The sequence below is a fragment of the Scatophagus argus genome, chromosome 10 (genome assembly GCF_020382885.2).
Source record: "Scatophagus argus isolate fScaArg1 chromosome 10, fScaArg1.pri, whole genome shotgun sequence".
Lineage (NCBI taxonomy): Eukaryota > Metazoa > Chordata > Actinopteri > Scatophagidae > Scatophagus > Scatophagus argus.
Window position 1 is genome coordinate 6,821,571 of NC_058502.1, and position 14,624 is coordinate 6,836,194.

The following is a 14,624-nucleotide window of genomic DNA, read 5'->3' on the forward strand; positions in this document are numbered from 1 at the left end:
AATGGCGCAGGACTTTTATCGCATTCCGGTCTTTATTCTAAACACATCAACAATTTATATCAAGCTTTGTGCCACTTCTCGAATGAAACGACCGGACACCGGTCTCGGAAAGTGTAGCTTTAAGAAGTGTGGGAGAGGCAGGATGAGGGCGTTATTTTTCTCCTACAGATCCGGAATGCTACGCCAGTTGCTTCTGATTTTGGGAAGCGTCTTGATATTGTTCTCATCCGTTTCGCGAGTAAACGTTTGATTCAGTCTTCGAGAGGAAACTGCCAATGTGAGGCTTCTCCCCGTGAAGAATGGACCTAACGATTTTAAATTCACTTTTCGTCTTTCATTTCGTGCTCCAAGGTGTAACGGCGGACGGTAAGCAAACGCTAGCTACGTCACAGTCCTTATACTAGCTAACTTCTGCCTGAGTTAAATGCTAATCTCAGCTGGGCTCCGCACACCAGAATCGCGAAATGAATCCAAATTTGTCACAGGACTTACGAAGTGTCAAATCTATATGAATGTAAGCTCGCATGTGGCTTGTCACAGCTGTTTCATTTGGAAATGTGAGCCGAGGACGGGCGGTCATTTCACAGGAAAACACCACAAATTCCAGCTAGCCGATAGCGCTTTGTCTGTTGTGAGGGAGTGGGAGAGATTTCCTGTAATACATCAAAACATGTGTCAGTATTTGGTACTGTTATCAACCAGCATGTGTGATATTGGGTAGTTGCTCTTGCTAACAATGTGCGCAGCTGTTGTACAGTATTCCAGCTTGTCAGCATCCGCAAAAGGTTTAATTTCATGAGATAGCAGTCGTTAGGGTGATATCACATCATAGCTGGATTGTCTCTTCTTAAACCACTGTCGACATTGTGAACATCCAAAGAGCTCTTTAGCATGTTGTATAATCATAAAATGAACTCTCAGGAATCTTACGTGTGAATATTTAATGAGACAGACTCTTATCATGGCGGACTACTTGAACAAACCTACCGATGAAGTAAATTGGCCTTCTGTTTTTTGGGGGTTTTCTGTATTTCCTCCTTGTAGTTTTCGCTATTACCCAAGACTCTTCGTGTCATGTATTTTCTGCAGAGTTGCACAGTCTTCTTTAAGGGTTTGTAATCTGCCTGCTATATAGCAACACAGTTTAGAAATCAAACCCTGCAGAAGCCAGGCGTAGTTGCAGTTATACGTTTGTGTATTGTGAATTTTGTGTGCTCTGCTGCATATGCACATGCTCATTTCTTTTTTTTTTTAGAGATGGGTGAAAATGAGAGACAGTGCTTTAAATTTTGCAGTTTTGCTTCATTTGACATGAGTGACACAGAAAAGACTATTTTAATTTTTTAAAAAAAAGAGGAATACGGTGGGTGATGAAAGTAGAACACGGGATTCACAGCTTAGAGCGAGAAAGCAATTTAATGCATTGTGAGGCCTTTCAGTCCTTTGACCAAATTAGCTTCCATGTCCAAATATGCCTACGCCATTGTACCAATGCCTGTAATAGGACTGTAGATTCTGCAAAAGTCTTGATGACCGTATTTAATTCATAACCAATTAATTGGTTATGAATGTACATTCACTTATATAGATTCTCTGCAGTATGTGGGAATTGCCGCCACACACTTGATGCTAAAATGCATCTTCAATAATATGATTAGAAGTGAGGAGCACAAGCATTAGTGCATTTAGACTGGTGGGCGGTATGTCGTCACTTGTGTTGTGTGAGCACAAATTTGTCCCTGGCCACCTTAAAGTGTACTACTTAAGGTAATTGACAAAAAAGTAATCAACCAATCCAGCTTTTCAGTTATGAGTATTTTCTGCCATGAAATACTCCATGAAAATATTGGTTGGTTGCAGCCCTGTTATTCCTAACACTGAGGAATTGATAACAAAAACGGCAGCACAAAAAAGACAACAACAACGAAGTGATTTCTTCAAATCTCAACTTCACTTCAAACTTTATTTGTCAGTATATTTTTACGTGCACTGAAATCCTTCCTCTGCATTTAACCCATCACTGATTGAAACATGCAACATGCAGTGAAACACACAAAAGTAGTGGGCTGCAACTATCAAGCGCCCAGGGAGCAAATATTGGGTGTTCAGTGCCTTGTTCAAGGACACATCAGCTGGCTAATGGAGGGAGGGAGACATTGATTAATCACTCCACCACACCCAAATTTTATTTCCTGCCTGTCCGGGGGAAACGAACCGGTGACCCTCCGGTTACAAGCCACTTCTCCTCCTCCTCCTCCTCCTCCTCCTCTAGGCCACGGCTGCCCCCCAACACAATCGCTGATTCATTTAGGATCTGTTGACGTAAAGGGGTCTACGTTTATCAGCAAAAATCTATTTTTCTTCACATTGCTTATCTCTGTTTTCAGGTATTCAAACCTCTTGCTGTCGCAGTGCAGTTCTAATGCATGCAACGTCGCAATTTACTAACATCAAACGCAGACGCATTTGATGTGCGGACTCTTTTCTTCGGCCTGTGTGTGTTTTCCTGCTTAGCATGGCAGTGGTCAGGGCCTCATCGCACATGAAGTTAGGTTTGTAAGGGGAATTGAAATCCTTTCAGAAGAAGCTACTCGAACGGCATTTTAAACGCCTCTTCTGGTGTTAATAAATAGTTAATTTGCCAAGTTTCACAGAGAGGGAAGTAAATCTCAACATTGTCTGATTAATATGTTTTCGTTGTCCTTTTAGAATTTAAGTATGTACCGTAATCAACTTACAAACCCGGAAATCACTCATAGCTCTGCCAAAATTCAGGGGAGCTTCAGTGTTTTAAATGCTGCGTGCTCCTGCATATTGAGAGTAGATTCAAGAGTCTTTATTGTCATTATGCAAGCATAACGAAATTTTGTGCAGATTCTCAGCTTCAAAACACACTTATAAATAGGAAAAATAAAAAATTGCACACCTTAGAAAAAAAAAATATAAAATACAAAGTACAAAATGCAGAATACAGAGTGAGGTAGATAAAAACAAAGTGCACTAGTGCCAGACTATGTGTATGAGTGTTTCACTGTAGGGGGGTTATTGCTTTAACAGCTCTGGGGAAGAAGCTGTCCCTGAGTCTGTTGGTGCTGGTTTTAATGTTCCTGTACCGCTTTCCTGATGGAAGCGGTACAAACAGTTTGTTGCCCGGGTGGGTGGGGTCTGTGGCAATGCGTCTTGCCTTCTTCTGGACTCGGGCAGTGTAAACTGAGTCCAGATCTGGTAGACTGCAGCCCACAATCCCCTGTGCTGTCCTCACCACCCGGGCTAAATCTTTCCTGTCCTGTGCTGTACAACTGCCATACCACACAGTCACACTGAGACACAGGATGCTTTCGATCGTGGCTCTGTAAAAGTTCACGAGCAGCTGAGTAGACAGTCCAGTCCGTTTCAACTTCCTGAGAAAGAAAAGCCGCTGTTGGGCCTTTTTCACCAGGTGTGAGGTGTTCACTGACCAGGAGAGGTCAGAGGAGATGTGGATGCCCAGGAACTTGATGCTGTCCACCCGCTCAACCGCCTCCCCAAGTATACAGACGGGAGCGTGATCAGTCTTCCTGGATCTCCTGTAGTCTACTATGACCTCCTTGGTTTTGCTGATGTTCAGGATGAGGTTGTTCCTGGAACACCACTGTGTCAAGTTCTGGACCTCATCTCTGTAGTGGGTCTCATCATTGTTAGATATGAGACCCACCACAGTGGTGTCGTCCGCGAACTTGACGACCATGTTTGTGGGGTGGATAGCAGAGCAGTCGTGTGTGTACAGTGTGAATAAGGCAGGGCTGAGTACACAACCCTGCGGCGTGCCAGTGTTGAGGATCAGTGGGGCTGATGTAGACTCCCCTATCCTCACCACCTGGGGCCTGTTGGTGAGGAAGTCCCTGATCCAGGAGCAGAGTGAGTCTGACAAACCCAGGTTGTGGGGTTTCAGGGCCAACATGTCCGGGGGGGACAGTGTTAAAAGCCGAGCTGAAGTCCACAAATAGCATCCTGACATAGGTAGCTACACAATGAAGGATTGGAAACACAAACAGCTTTATTTCCTGTCATTCAGAGATGCTAAACTGTTGGCTGTGTTACAGTAATGGTGTAAATGTGTTTGGGGATTTTGTGGTCCTTGGGCTTTTGATGAAAAACTGTGGGCTTGAACTTGTGGCTTTCACAAGTTTCCGACTTTGCTCAGACAGTCAGGAGAGTGTGAGTGCGCTATAAAATGTGACTGGATCGGCCTCCTCTTGAATTGTGTATTGAGATGTCAATCAAGTTGCGTGGTTGAAATCTGGGAAATGACTGAGAAATGAGTGAATACATTCCTCTGTACATAATTGTGATGAGTCATTGCATACAATAGCCCAGCTTGTGATATGGTGACTGGGGCTTTCCGAAGAAAATAAACATCTTACCTTTTGAGTTTGCTTTTATTTTTGCTTTTGGTGGAGTGTTTTATCTCACTTATTAATTCACTGCAGTACTTGTTGAGGAGACCCATAACATGATCTTAATACACTTTAATAGAGTACATATTGAAGTCATGTCTTTATCGTCATTCTCTAGTTTTCGTCCTTTTCACTGGTACAAAGAGTTTTGGCTGTGGCTCAGTTGAATTTGCTTTCTGATTGCTCATTCTGACAAGTCACAGCAGGAAGCTCACAGTTGCATTGAAGATTGCTTTACTGATTATCTGATTATGCAAGGTGGTTCATTGCGACAGTCTAAAAACACTAAAAGGGTTTTTCCTGCACTAACAAGTCAACATGTCTGCTGTGTTGCCATTTTTTTTTTTTTTTTAAACAGACGCCAGCATATATGATAATGAGCATTAACATGCTGCTATTTGGGTGCATTTCATTGCACTGTGCTTTGTGTGACTTTCTTATCTTGCTTTTACTTTCTGTGCAAAAAAAAATGTGTCTTTGTGTTCTGCCTAATATGTTGTGTGCAGTATGAACTCATTTTGAAAGCGTTTTGCAGCAGCACTGACGAACGTTTTCATCTGTTTTGCGTTTCTCACATGACCAGTAACCTCATTTTTTTTTTTTTTTTTTTTTAAAAGCCTGACAACATCTGCTCTCTTCCTGCTTCTGGAAGAGGTTTTTGCTTTGTATACATTAGTCTTGTCTGCTACTGCTGCCTTTGGTTTTTAAAGTGATTACAATCTGCATCAATCATAAAATAAACATGATGTTCCCAAAGAGTTGTTTGTTTTGACCTTTTTGTAATTGGTTTACTGAAATCTCTTGCCCAGTTTTAATTTAAAATGATGGATAAATCTAAAAGGCCGAAAAAAGGGCTTTGAAAACTGTTCATCTGAACTGTGTGTAAAGCTGTGTGTTCTTCTGTGCAAACTGCAATGCGGTTATGTTAAATAAAGGTTTTTTCCCAATTCTCACAGGTGGTGTGTAATTGGTTAAACTTATTTGAATACTTGCTTTGAGGAAGTTCAGATCCATTTCCTCTTGTCAGTATACAAGAACTTCTACACTTTCAGTTTGCATTAAGAAACACCTAACAAACTGGTTAGAAACAGAAGTTAAAATCGTGAAATGAAATAAATGAAATTTTGTGTGTGTATGTGTGTGTGTGTGGGTCGAGAGTCACACTGTGGTAACATCCCTCAGCGACCGACTTTGCTGTTGCGGTTATCACTTCTTTTACAGTACACATGCTTGAATCTGTGATTTCTCTTTCACTCTCATGAAAGTTTGCTGGTGTGCCTATGTGTGTTTGTGTGGGTGTGTGTTGTCACGTGCCTGCACATAAATGTTAGTTCACAGAGGAATTGAAACTTCATTGTTCTTTTTCTCATGAGTTAACAGGTGACTCAAATGTTTCTGCATGAAAGTGTGTCCAGTAACGTACAAAAAGTGTCACTGAAGCCTTCATTGTCTTGTTTATTGAGCTTTTAAGTTCAAACACCAAGCCAAAGTCAGCCTCTTTTTTCTTTCTTTAATGCTTTAATGCTTAATGCTTAAAGATAAGTTGTCATCAGCGTGATAATTTGATAATGTGCGCACCTGATCTGAGGTGGTGTAGTCACTTAAACCAAGTGCCATCTGTTCATTTATTTTGACAGCAAACCATGTAAACCCGCATGTCTGCAGCCTGCATGAGAAATGTGCAAGCATGATGGCCATTGCCTTTTGTTATTTGATGCTGTGATTACAAAAACTCAAAAGCAAGAAGAAACAACAACAAAAAAAACCCAAAACAACGCTAGTGTGTCTGTCTGTATGTTTGCCGTGTGTGGACACAAAAACTGTGCAGTGCTGTGAAGCATGTCCTGTAATGAATAAAAAGTTGGATGTCCACAGTACTGATCAGAACTATTAAAGTTACTTATTCTCCTTGTAATGCTGTTAAAATCAAATTAAGCTGTTTAGTCACGGCAGGGGATCAGTTACCAAAGGGTGAAAAGGGAGAACATTAGCCTGTGTTTTGTGCTGTGCGTTTGCTGCTTTGGATTTGAGGAAGCGTGTGCACTGAGAAGGCTGTTTGGAAACGTCTTTATATTTTGAGTTTTTCTGTCTTGCAGAAATTTTTGGTCATATTTTGAATAACACAGTGCAGGAGCAAAGCTGCATTTCTGCCCGATAGATAGATAGACTTCATTGATAGATAGATATACTTTATTGATTCCCAGACTGGGAAATTACAGAATCTCCTGACAGTCAAGATTAAAGACACTAATGTGTATCTGCACTAAAATCCAAAATATGTCCTGATGTTATGCTCTTGGACTTGGGGTGTACAGTATTTTAGTGTTATCTAGGCCACTGTGTGTTTCTGTGTGGAAGAATACATAGACCCATTGCAAGAGCTTTATATTGTGCACCAGTGCCCTCTAGTGGTATGTGTCTGGCCCTAAAAATGACTCCAACTCAGGTCAAACTCACAAATGACCTACATGATAATGAAAGATCTCTTTTACCCAGGATGGCACTTGGGTTGGATGAGAATGTGTTATTTAGAAACCCATAGCCTGATAATAAAAAGAGATCTGCAAGGGAGCAGGACATCTGGTTGTGCTGTCTGATGTGTGCTGGTCTGATATTGATTCAGTCATTTTGAAGGTGTACAGTGTGAACTTTGAATGCCTCAGGATATCTGCAGTGTGGCATCTCTGTTTCTGTTTCCACAGTGGAGCCGCCGACCAATGTGACCCTACACTGCCGAAACATGAGCAACTTTGTGGAGTGGAGTTATGGCCAGCCAGTGCCAGGACTTAGATTTCAAGTTCGTGCTTATTCACGGTCAAGGTCAGATAGAAATATCTCTTTTTAAACGTAAAACCTGCTAAATATCTGTGTTTGCTTGTTCATTACCACATTCTTATTAAGTTATGTCTACTTTAAACTGTACAAACAAACAGCTTGCAATAATGTTATCTCTAATCTAAGTAGTAACACTTCATTTGACAAGCATTTTGTCCAGATAAGATTCATTTCGGACATAAAGAACATAGTAATGCTCATGGGAACACACAGCAGCATCACTGCTGGAAAGTAATTCATAGTTGGAGCAGGTGGACAAATCATTGTAGTAGTTGCTCTTTTAAAAATCAGAGGGTAGATGGATGGACACGCATGCTTGGTTGGAGCCTGAATTGTTCATGAATGTGCATTGTTAACATATACAATGTGAAGTTATCACTACCATCTTTCAAACTCCTCTCCCCAGTTTGTAATACAGACTTTCTGTCACAAATTTTTGATAACTTATGCCATTACCAGAGGTGTTTGCTCATAATTTTCTCTGGACGGAGAATAATAACGTTTCTCTCATGTTATTTGTTTCTTCAGTTCTCCTCGTGAGCTTTGGGTGGACCCACCAGCCTCACAGGCTGATGTTTCGTTTCTCTCTGATCCACGTGATTCTTACTATATTACTGTAATTGCTGTTGTCGGAGTGAATAAGTCTGCGATTGCGCCTCCTAGCGGAATCACTTTCAGCTACTTCATGAATTCTCCAGCACCACAGAAATGTGAGTAGTAATGTCAGTATTCACCAAAATTATGATGAGAAAATTTTCAACAGGACAGAACTGATGAGTTCACACTCTGATCCATCTCCTCAATATAAAAAAATAGTGTGGAACAACTGGTGTTACTTTTGATTTTCAGTGTGGTCAGACAGTGTGTCTTGCAAACTAATTCTTACATGTGTCTGTAAAGGCAGGGAAAAGGAAGACTATTTGTCAGTGTTTACATGAATGTAAATGACACGCCTTGCAAATGTTTTACAATGGATTTAATGCTCTCAGTGTGTCTGTTGGACCTTTTAGTGTATTTTAGTGAGAAACACAACTTTGTAACTTATATACCAAGTTACTCATACTGTAAAATCAGACTAGATGTTAGCTGTTCACGTCTTTATGTCTCAATCAAATAAAGTTTGAATTTAGAAGTTTTTTGTTTTTTTTTAAGTTGATTATGTCGACATTCAACCACTGATTAAGTCATGTTCATGTTGACTTTTTCAGGTTTTTTGGACTTCCCACCAGTTAATGTCACTGCCCACCACGATGGCCACGTCCAGTTCAGTTTCGTTCATCCGTGGTTGTTGTATAACCATGTGTTGCCTGGTGGTCGCAGTTCAGAAACTAGGAAGAAGAAAAGCCATAATGCACACATCAGAGAGCCGCTGCCTGAACTCACATATGACGGTGTGATCATCAATGAGGTCAGTCTGCTCACAGTTCCATTCATCTGCCTGTTATGCAGTTGCGGAAACAATAACCGCAGAGGAAATATGATGCACACTGTTGTCAGCTTCCTTATGTAGTTCTAACAACGCCCAACAATAATATTGCATATATGCCATTAATATATTATCACTATTAATTAGTAGTAGCAAAACTCATCGCGCCATCTTATCGATGCTGCTGCGCTGTGTTGTCATATTGCACCATACTTGTCTGATGACTTGTCTGCATCACTGTTGTAATGCTGTTGGCAATAAAGGTTAGACTACAGCCACACCTCAGATTTCTTCATTTGCACCATTAAATCACAATATTTTATTAGAGATCTTCATTTACCGTGTTGATAGTTAGAACTCAGGTTGCATTATTTTCTAACTCATTTTGATCAATTGCTGGTTCTGACACTGATACATGCATACTGCTTTTCATCTAATTGCACAGAACATCAAGTCTCTGTTTGTGTAGTAGAATTAACATACCGGTATTCTTAAGTCTACTTTTATCATGGTGGCCCTCTGGCACTTCCGGACAAAAAAAAAAAAAACCCTTTTTAAAAGGCGCACATTTGCTAATGCTTACAATTAAAGCATCATGTCGCCATATCAGCAACAAATGTTGATTTGGGTCAGACAGACACCAGTGTTTCAGTTTAAAGCCTTGATCTGTCTACCTTTATCTGCCTTTATCTATCCTTTATCTTTAACATGACAACGTTATTGTGCATCCCTAATAATTTACTATATGTTATTATTTATGTCACCCGAGGGTGGGTCATGGGAAGTAATTTGTCCAGTCAGCATAGTCATCTAGTTGGCTACATCACGGTATGGTCAGCTAGCGCAGATCTGCCTGTCAGTGAGGTTGTGTTGTAAACAGCAGCAAAAGGACAATAAATATTGCAATCTCTGCGAAAATAGATTGTGGACTCCTTCTAGATCGATTGCAGTTTGATTGAAGTTGAGCCTCAGTGCTTGTTGTTTGTGCAGAAGAAGCCACCTCAGCTCTTCACCTGTGAGACCCAACTGTGTGAAGCGAAACTTGCAGCGGATCCTGCCGACAAGTACTGTCTGAGGATCACGGGAGTGATGGAGAAAATGTTGGTTAAAGCCACACAAGATTACTGTGCAGTGGCAACATCAAAACCAACGCATAACAGTTGAGTAAAAAAAAAAAAAGTGATTTTCTTGCTTTGCTTTTCTAGCTGAGATTGTGAAAATACACAATAGCTTTGTTTGTTGAAAGCTGATGTGTGTAACCTGTTATTTTAGATTGCTGAAAATATTTGAAAAACAAGCCCAATCAATCTGTCAACCCCAAAGTCTTCCCAGAAATTCAAAGTACATCACCAGTGGCTCTTCTTTAAGGTGGATCTTTGTTTTAACATAAGCCACAGCTCCTCTGAGAATCCGCATTGATTTTGACTTTCTACTGTAAATAAGCTGATACTTACTTGTAAAGCGAAATGTTACCTGAAGGTGTTTCTGCATCGAGTGAAATCAGAATTGACCAGTGGTTTACAAGCATTTTCTCACTGGCCCCTCTTTTGTTGATATATGACCAAAAAAAAAAAAACTTTTGCTACTTACATATAAATTTGGACATCTGGACACATCTTCCCATACAGATTCTCTATCAAGCTGGGTTGGTTTAGCTGATCTAGCTCATCGTACTTTTATTCCATGCTTTTATTCTGAATACTCAGTGTACTATTATTCTGCCATGTTTACCCACCGGTGCTGGTTATTGTGCGCTCTTTGGAAGCAAAAAGAATGAGAAACTATCGTGAATTGTGGACACTGGATTCTTTGGTTAGTCTGTCTATAAATGAATTTACTTCTGTATTTGTTTTTCCTAGATAACATCTATATCTATGTGATTGTGGCCATCCTCATGGTCATAAGTGGAGCATCGGTCCTCTTCATAGCGTACAGAAAAATTACGAAACCCACAACTACTTTACCAGCCTCTGTGGTACGTATGTTCAGCTATCGTTTTATTTGATGAGCCTCTCCAAATTATTTTATCTGATTGTGCTAGAAGAATTTATCTGTGCTGAAGAAGCTGATTTTGAATTTCAACACACTTCCTTTTTGTGCCTTAAAGACGATCACGGGTCGACTGAAGCAGTGGACCTCGGGAATGGTTCCAGAGCCAGTCATTGTGCCAGAAATTGAGCCTACCTCACCCCAACCTCTACTGCAAGGAGAGCAAATAGTGAAAGAAGAGAAAGAATTCACATTCACTTCTGTTACATCTTCTACCGAGACTGAAGGTCGTCTTCCCATTGGTGTGTCAATTGAGGATGAAGGCGTGTGTGATGTCGAGGATGTAAAGAATGAAGGACTTGGGTACATGCAGGGCAGTAATTTGGAGGGGAATGAGCCAGAAGACTTAAGTGAGATCCCCAGTGGTTACGAAAAACGCGAGGTGGTAGTCGAGATGGCACCAGATGAAAAGGCCACAGGCTACCGTTGTTGAACGTGGAACTGAACTCTGGATCCGTGTGGATCAAAAAGTAACATTTGTGAATAATTAAAACTCCGCAGTGACTTGCAAAGGAGTTGTGGTTACAACTTTCAGGTGGTTAAGTTTGTGTAATTTTCTTGTCTGAGCTCGCCAATGCCACGTAAAAGCCAGGAGTCAGAACTCCCCTGCTGTTGGTGCACCTTGACATCAGTTACATTTTGCTATGTACCTAAATTAATGTGTCAAATCAGCGCAACAAGCCGCCTATGTAAGTGAAATTCCTAAGCAGTTTCAAATTTACACCAGCTGAATGGTTGGAAGATAAAATAGACTGTTGCCATGTTGTCCATTTATTATTTTGCTTTTCAACCCCTGAGGCCTACTGTGCTGCACTCACAGAAGTATGTAGGCAAGCACCTTACATTAACATAGACAGAGTGTACATGAGATGTTTGTAGGTTTTTCGATTATCATCAAATAGGTAACCTAGCAAGAGTTTAACCGTTACCATAAAAACCCTACCAACTGACTCAATACTTAGCTGCAGTGAATCGTGTTCAATGATTTAAAGGGATTTTAACAGTGCTTTATGTCCTGTAATGCTAACAGCAATAGTAATTGTAACATGTATATACTGTTAGATAAATACGTGTCATTCAGTAACATCTATTTGCATCTGTTGCATGCATGCAGAGCATCACTATACTCCGCTACCAGTTACTATGCATTGTGCTAAAAATACTGCGTTCACTGAACAGCCTGTGAATACCATGAATGTCCTCTTTCTTATTTGCACTGCTGTGCTATCACAGTGAAATGGAAGTTAAAGCACCTTCAACTTCTGTAATGTCTCATTTTTCTGAATGAAATGGAATATTTGGACGGGGTTTACGATACGGATCTCAATGTCAAGATTTGATGGGGCAGCTAGAACAAGCGAGATATTAATTAGTTGCTCACTGGAGAAACTGATGCTCGAAATATTAAAGATGAGCTGTCAAAAACGTGTCGTTATAATAATATAATAATTGGAGATCACTGACACCGACATGATTAGAAAATGTATATTTTGTTTCACTTGGTCTTGACATTCATTTCATTCAATTTGAGTTAATTGTCTCATGAGATGTGAGCCTGGTTTGCACTTAAGTGATACGATGTAAGATTTTCAATCTGTGTCATTTTCTGAGTTGAATACAAATTGTTTTTATATTTTTATGTTAGATGTGCTTATATTTCTTCACTGACAGTCAGTAATATTAAAATTAAAGAGTTTGATCTAGACCTGCTCTAATTAGAAATTGCCAAGAAACAACTGCTGTAGTGATACCGCTATATAAATCAATTAAATTGAACTGAATTAATATGTGAATACATAGATTAAGTAAAGTAAATCTGCAACATTTTTTTGAATGATGCTGTTAAAAGAGGAAGTGCAATTTTTAGATTTTGTTGTTAAAGTCCACAGATTTCAAAAGCTCAATGAACAAATACAATTGCCAATTAATGTTAACTTGAACACTTAATAAATTCTCTGATTTGGTTACTTCAAACCAGCTGTAGCTTTTCCTAGGTGTCTGTTTCATTACCTCTGTGCCTTCACCCGTCTCATCATGTATCATTGTATTACCTTATGTGAAGTACTACACATTAAAGTTGTTATAAAACTACTCACAGTCACACAGAATTGTGACGTAGCGTACGGGAAGAAGCACACGTTTCATCATGACATTTAAGCAATCTGTTTTGTCCTTCCCCTGAAACCGGTTATGTAAGCAAGTGAGACTTCTTTTGCCTGTGTGTTCTCATGAATGTCTGTTAGTTATGTTTCCTTCCTCTTTGCTACATGTGTGTGGGAGACCTTATTTTGTTTCCAGTAACAGTTGATAACATACTTCACTGTTGGGTGTGCATCCTCAACTGATTAGTGATATCTCAGAGTTTACGGTAATCTGCAGAAATGGTTCCCAGCCTCTCTCAGAATCCCTGTTTGATGAACCCAAGTTTGAAAGCACCGAATTTAAGCCAGTGTTTTTGAACACTACTAATTAGTATAAACAGCAGTATTGCTAAAATAGTTAGTTAGTTAGATGGTTACACTGCGATGTTTAGGTGAGCTTGGTCAGGTTTTCATTTGTTACTAGTCTGGCAGAAACCGAGTACTTCTAACAATTCATCCACTACTTTTAGCTATTTTAACCTTTTGCCTCTGTTTTAACTCATGATGTCAGCCATTTATCCATCATCTCCCTTTAGCTAACAATTTATCAACTACTTTTAGCTATTTTAACTAGTTATTTCAGCCATTTATGCACTACTTTTAGGGAACGTCCATCCATCCATCTTCTTCTGCTTTATCCAGAACCAGGTCGCGGGGGCAGCAGCTAGGGCAGGGATGCCCAGACTTCCCTCTCCCCAGACACTTCCTCCAGCTCTTCCAAGGCATAGTCCCCCCAGTGTGTCCTGGGTCTTCCTTGGGGCCTCCTCCCAGTGGGGCATGCCCGCAACACCTCCCCAGGAGTGCATTGTGCTAGGGGTCCAGGGGGCATCCAAAACAGATGCACGAGCCACCTCAACTGGCTCCTCTGGGAACAGGTCTGACTTGCTGTTGGCACTGTTTACCCTGGACCCCATACTCCTGGAGAACCTCCCACAGGATGCTGCGAGGAACTCGGTCGAATGCCTTTTCCTGGTCCACAAAGCACATGTGGACCGATTGGGCAAACTTTCATGAACCCTCAAGCACCCTGTGGAACTGGTCCAGTGTTCCACGACCAGGGAAAAAAACGCATTGTTCCTCCTGGATCTGAGGTTCGGCTATCAGTCGAATTCTCCTCTCCAGTACACTGGAATAGACTTTCCCAGGGAGGCTGAGCAGTGTGATCCCTCTGTAGTTGGAGCACACCCTATGGTCCCCCTTCTTAAAAAGAGGAACCACCACCCCAGTCTGGCAGTCCAAGGGCACTGTCCCTGACTGCCATGTGATGTTGCGGAGTCGTGTCAGACAAGACAGCCCCATAACATCCAGAGCCTTAGGGTACCCAGGATGGATCTCATCCACTCCCGGGGATCTGCCACTGAGGAGCTTCCCAACTACCTCGGTGACTTCAGCTTGGGTAATGAGTGATCACTCTCTGAGTTCCCGGCCTCTGCTTCCATGATGGAAGGCACGTCACCAGGATTGAGGAACTCCTCGAAGTATTCCTTCCACCGTCCAACAATGTCCCCAGTCGAAGTCGGCAGCTCCCCGCTTCCAGTGTAAACAGTATCAGTAGGGCACTGCTTCCCCCTCCTGAGGCGCCGGACACTCCTCCCAGTGCCGAGTTTTTGCTTCCACAACTGCTCGGGCTGCAGAACGGCATTCTGAGCGACATATGTGTCCTTGTTGTGATGTTGTTCATTAGAGGCTTTTGAACCGCTCTTAGTCAGACCTGTCACCTAGGACTTGTTTGCCTTG

General features: G+C 41.2%; 1 protein-coding gene and 1 long non-coding RNA gene across 3 annotated transcripts; both read left to right on the forward strand.

The window, feature by feature from the left end:
* The first annotated feature begins 159 nt into the window (after positions 1-159).
* Positions 160-12,723, forward strand: LOC124065981. 2 transcript variants are annotated; one of them, XM_046401990.1, is made up of 7 exons: positions 160-366; positions 7,139-7,256; positions 7,800-7,981; positions 8,480-8,679; positions 9,688-9,856; positions 10,557-10,672; positions 10,805-12,723. In XM_046401990.1, exons 1-7 carry the CDS (start codon positions 300-302, stop codon positions 11,177-11,179), a joined length of 1,227 nt encoding a protein of 408 aa, XP_046257946.1. In that variant the 5' UTR covers positions 160-299; the 3' UTR covers positions 11,180-12,723. The 2 variants fall into 2 exon arrangements, with proteins under 2 accessions (XP_046257946.1, XP_046257947.1); XM_046401991.1 differs by having other exon boundaries at positions 9,691-9,856.
* LOC124065983 lies at positions 373-5,192 on the forward strand. The gene is made up of 2 exons (XR_006844529.1): positions 373-2,820; positions 4,000-5,192. It is a non-coding gene; the product is annotated as an uncharacterized LOC124065983 (long non-coding RNA).
* Positions 12,724-14,624: the final 1,901 nt, after the last annotated feature.